The 5,725-nt window shown below is 32.2% G+C and overlaps 1 protein-coding gene across 1 annotated transcript; it reads right to left on the reverse strand.

Moving 5' to 3' along the window:
- Positions 1-413: 413 nt before the first annotated feature.
- LOC107760680 (RING-H2 finger protein ATL20) lies at positions 414-5,239 on the reverse strand. Its single transcript, XM_016578765.2, has 3 exons — positions 4,660-5,239; positions 3,784-4,106; positions 414-1,144 (listed from the first exon to the last, which is right to left on the reverse strand). Exons 1-3 carry the CDS (start codon positions 5,046-5,048, stop codon positions 690-692), a joined length of 1,167 nt encoding a protein of 388 aa, XP_016434251.1. The 5' UTR covers positions 5,049-5,239; the 3' UTR covers positions 414-689.
- Positions 5,240-5,725: the final 486 nt, after the last annotated feature.

Here is a 5,725-nt window from a genome sequence, read left to right on the forward strand (position 1 = left end):
CTCGAACTAGCGCTCCAAAAGACAACTATTTCTTACCTATCTATCTATCTATGAAGACAAACTAAGCCTTGTATCGTATTACATCAAGATAGGAAAACAATTTAAACTACTTAACAACTTGCTCCAATGGCGATTTTGTTGTCCTCTAATATGTAGTTGTAGTACAATTTCTCTGATTCTATGAGCTATTTCTCTTTTGTGGCTTTGAAGTCGTCTCGCATTTCTTATATAATAGTGTTGTAGTTCTGCTCGAGCATCCACATTTGGAAACCATTTCATTGCTTCGATTATTTTCCTAACAATCCAGTTAGACTGTTTCGGGACAGCTATTGAGGTCAAGGCATTGCTTTTTATGTAGAAACTATGTACCACTATTAAGCAAATACTACGAGTTAAGAACAAGGAGAAAAAAAGGAGCAACAAGTGGATTTTTTACTGTAGAGAACATAATCATCCATTTCTATATCGAGTTTCAACCCTATACTTAGGAGGACAAGCGATATGTATACTAGCACTTCGTTTGTAAAACGTAATTGTCCTTTCCTTTCCCTTCCTTTTCTAAACAAACAATGCCAAAAAAGAATTCTATCCTACAAGCTTTATTTTCTTTCCATTTACAATACCGAGATCACAACTTATATACAACAAAAATTCCCAATGAAAGACATTAAAATAGAGTTTTGTGAGATCTATGGAGAAGATGAGACCAAAGAAGTTGATGATGAGCAAGGATGTAAAGAACCATCTGGCGTATTTCGACATAAGGGGCAAGTAGCATTGAGCTTAAGCCATTCATCTATGCATTGAGCATGATAATAATGGTTGCATTCTGGTATGGTTCTTAAGGTTTCTTTAGGCTGGTAATCTGATAGACATATCGGACATGTGCCATCGTTGGGGTTAGGAAGGCGCTTGCTTTCCCCGAGCACGATCTTGGGATAGGAATCAATGGTTGCCTTGTTAAGACCTGTCGTCGCGATTGCTAATTGTAGATTAATGGTGGTAGGGAGATCAGAGTTCAAATCACGGCGGAGGGCATAAACCTTGATCTTACCAAAAGCAAAGCTTATTAATCCTAATAAGCATACAAAACCTGGTACTCCAACTCCAATTATAATGCCATATTTGGCACCCCTGGGTAATCCTGCACAAAGAATACTAACGATTGTTAAACCATGAGTTTTCCCAACGGTCGAAGGATCCAATATTCAAGTTATTACCTAAACGTTAATCCAAATTAGTTACGATTAATTATATGAATCTTGTATATCTACCTCACTTTATTTGAGATGGCCATTGAAGTAAAGAAATCTATTAAAGGAAGTGGCTTAGCTTTCAAAGAAAAGGCTGAAAAATGATGGGAGATCTGAGTTCAAATTCTGGTAAATACAAAAGATTTAGGATCTACCTAAATTTATCTAAACTTGTGTTGGTTGGAAGTAGCAGACACGGCCGGCTCACCCTCTAGGCAAGTGAGGCGACGGCTTTAGGCCTCATATTTTGGGGCCCCCAATCTTATAAGTAATAGGATAGTGGATTTTTTCTATAAATAAAAAATTCAAAATGGATTATTTGGTCTCAAAACTTCACAAATAAGAGATATTTTATTGAAATTAGTAGATTTAGTGAAGATTAATCAAAACTAAAAGTGTTACTGTTATATTTGATTGCATCTGAGAAGAATATAAAACACAATGCCTTAATAACGAGAACATGTTTAAAAATAATTTGCCCATAATATTGACAATAAAATGACAAAATCTCAAAAATCTTTTTAAGTTAATTATTTCTACTTCTTATACAACCATTTTTCACTTCAAAATATATTTTAACAAATTCAGAGAATATTAAAAAAAGAATTCTATTTAGTGGTGAAACTTTAAGATCAGTAAATGATTAGAATCTAAAAAAACAATGCCTTGAGCGTGAAAGTTTCTTAAAAGAAAATAGTCATTATGAGAGTGTTGGCTTAGACTAATTCAAACTAAAAGTATTAAGGGATAAAATAAATTAATTCTTTTTCAAATGCCTATATTATTTAAAATAATGTTAATACCTTCTGTGACAACTGTCTTTGCAAAGTTTTTAAAAATTAAAATTGATAAATCTTCAATAATGTGTCAAGTGAGATAAAATGGATTGATTATATTATAAATTAAAAAGGGAATTATGAATAAATTTGCATTTCAAATAATTAGAAAATAAAATCTATTAAATATATATATATATATATATCAAAATAAAAGATTAAAGCTTCCTCTAAGTTTCGCTTTAGGCCACAAATAATGTTGAGTCGGCCTAGGGCTTCGTCGTACCCTGCTTACTCCTCTTTCACTTTCACTGGCTTCTACTTGTCTTTTTTTTATTGGCTTATTTATAAAATAGTATCAATATTTGAGACGACTCTCCCCGGCCAATCCTCACTCGTCCACCGCCCCTAGTAGTAGGAACTGAATTTTATGGTAGCTTTGAGGGGTCAATGGGGTTTCCAGAAATAACATATTATGTGCGGTGGCATATGGATGGCTAAGACTTTTAACTTTGTGAAATCAGAGCCTCATACATGACTCAATCTCGATCAATAAACAGCCAAAAGCAAGTTACGACTTTCATTAGGTAAGCTACAATTATTTGACCCCACAGCCAAAATTGTCAAATTGCTTAATATTTCCTTTCCTCAACTATAAAATAGTATAGATGATGTAACATGACAAGCACATGGACCATGCAACACTATTGATAGGGACACTGGACAAGTGACATACTAACACATATGTAAGTTCAACAACCCCAACAAGAATCAATTTAAATTTTTTAGAAAGAGCTTTTGTTAAAAAAAGGAAATCAAAATCAAAGCAAAATGATAAAGTATTTGCATATCTTCATAAATAATTGATTCCAACACCTCCTTTATTGAAATTCTCTGGTACCCTTTTCAACACTTTCTTATATCTTTTCAAAGTTTATTAAAATTCAATATTTAAAGTGGTTCAAAGAAAGAAAGAAATTGATCTTACATATAATGAATAACTTTTTTTATAACTATCTAATATTTGCTATTCACTAGCTATTAATTTAGATTTGTGTTGAGTAAGGTTCCTAGAGGGGAACTCCCTACTGGGAATTTCTCCATAACTTAAAATGACCAATAACCTACACACACTCACACAGATTTGCATAACGTACAAACATTATTAAAAAAATTAATTTTTTAAAGGGGTTAAAAGAGACAAAAACCGGACTTACATTAATGATGAATAACCCTTTTTTATAACTACTACTGTATTTGATATTCGATATTCACTCATTGATTAATTCAGATTCGTATCTGTTTCAATTTATTTGAACCAATTTGACTGGGTACGAATTTTAAGAAATTTATTTGAACCTATTTGACTGGGTACGAATTTTAAGAAAAAATGAAAACTTTTAGAATTTGTGGTCCTAAAAAAGTCAAAAAGAGGTCCATAGTATTTGTGTAGTTATAAAAGTTTCTCATTAAGGGTAGAATCGGAAGTTTAAGCTAAAGTATTTTCAAATTTAGAAATGAGTCATTCTTTTTGGAACGAATAAAAAAGAAAATAAGTTCACATAAACTGGAACGGAGAGAGAGTGTTCCCTGTAATTTCTCCCTACCTTAAATGATGAATAAACACACACACACACACACACATTTGCATAACGTACAAACATTCTAACACAGAGTACAATGCCCACATTGCACAAACTGATCCACCAAGAACATACTAATAGGAGTAACAGAAAAATGACTGAAAAACATACCTTTAGAAGAGGGAGGATTAGAACAAGCAATATCAGATCCAGTATCACTTTTAAACCCACAAAGTTTCCCTTGATTTTCACAAATCCTACAACTGGGTTCACTCCAAGTTAGCAAAAGACCCTCCATTGGAGACCAAAAGTTATCTTCCAATTGCAAAGGAACTGAAACCTTTGACATTAACTTGCAACCTGGTGGCTTTCCTTGTGCATACATATTTGGTGGCATAGCTAAAATCGCCTGATTTCTGCTCGAAAATCCCCGGCAAGATAACCGAATCGCCACCTGATAATTTGGGTAATTTAGCCAATCATCCGAAGTACACCTAACAACATACGCCAATTCAGAATCTAAAGTCAATAGTTTGAACTAAATGCATTGATATTTATCTATATTTTTGTAATAAAAAGAAAAAGAAAATTCTCAAAATATGCAACTGAACCCGGTAATTATTACAAAATTTAAAGTAAATTATAATATTTGTTTATTGTATGAGCTTAATCAAAGCTTACAATCTAGTGATACCAGCAAAATTCTGTCACACGGGCTAGATGCACCATTAAAGTTACTGGATTCGACTTAACCTAGTTAGTAGCTTTGATTGTATGCGTTAAAAAATCTACTAAATATGTAGAATTATTAAATTCCGTACTCAGTAACTCAAATGTTAACTCGTTTCAATAGTATTCTGAACCTATAAACTTTAAATCTTGGATCTGCATCTACTCTCGTGCACAAATACAATAGGTGTGGATCAGTTCTCATTTATCCCCCTCTCCTTGTTATAGAAGAAACTTCTTTTTTTTTTTAAAAAAATTATACGAGCTGAAAGTAATAAATTCAATTAAACAGTTGAGAAGTGCTAGATTTGTAATTACCTGACAATTGTGTAATTTCTTTGATGAGCAGCTCTGAAGGGAGAATTCGTAATATTGAAATCGATGAGTCTTTTCACAAGGCAGAAATCTGGATCATAAAGTATAATAGATTGTGCAGTGTAATCAATATCTATAACTAGAAAATCACCTGAAAAAGGAAGTGTTATAATTGTTTGGCCTCTCTCATTACATGAAAGATCAAAACCGGGGTACCCACACCGGTCCGGTTGCCGGTTTTTTAGCCGGAAAGGAAACCGGATTTCCGGTCCCATACCCACTTCTGAACATACAGTTGGGTTGCAAACATCAACAGAGTAAACTGGAAAAAGATTAAGGAAGAAAAAGAAGATTATGAGATTAATCTTCAGGTTAAGCTCTGTGGTTTCCATTTTCTTTACAAAAATGAGAAATTGGAAAGTGAGAATATGGGTATTTGAGAGGAGAATTAAGCTGAGGGGGATTTGAATTCTGTGATAAATTGGAAATTTTAATGTTTAAAATGTTGGGTTTTTTGAGTTTCTAGATGAATTCTGATTGTCCAAATTTGTAGTATGAAGTCAACTGCAATGAACTGAAATTACAAGCACTAAAACTCAGTTGGAAATAAATTAATATAGACATTGTAACTCTAGTGGTCGGCACAAGTTAATAATTAGTAGGCATTTTGACATAAAAATTAAAAATTTTGAAAAAAAATAGTATTTGAAATTAAGTTGAAAAAAAAATTAAAATTTTAAATTATGTTTGGACATGCATTTTACTTGAAAAAATATTGTAGTTTTATGAGTGGTGAAAAATGTTTGAAAAACTCATTTTTGAAAAAGTTCCAAAAAAACTTTCAAAATTTCACAGACAAACCCATTTTTGAAAGAAAAAAAAATTTGAAAAAGAGAAATTTTTTTATGGACAAACGGGGACTTAATATATATAATACAACCATACATATTAACTTCTTAATTGTTAATATTCGGTTGAGTCTTCTTGTCTTTCGTGTTAATTATGTAGGAAAACAATACTTTTCAAATTTAACTATTTCACGAGTTTTATTAGTAACTACTTTTTCCTC

This window comes from Nicotiana tabacum, chromosome 23 (genome assembly GCF_000715075.1).
Source record: "Nicotiana tabacum cultivar K326 chromosome 23, ASM71507v2, whole genome shotgun sequence".
Classification (NCBI taxonomy): Eukaryota; Viridiplantae; Streptophyta; class Magnoliopsida; order Solanales; family Solanaceae; genus Nicotiana; species Nicotiana tabacum.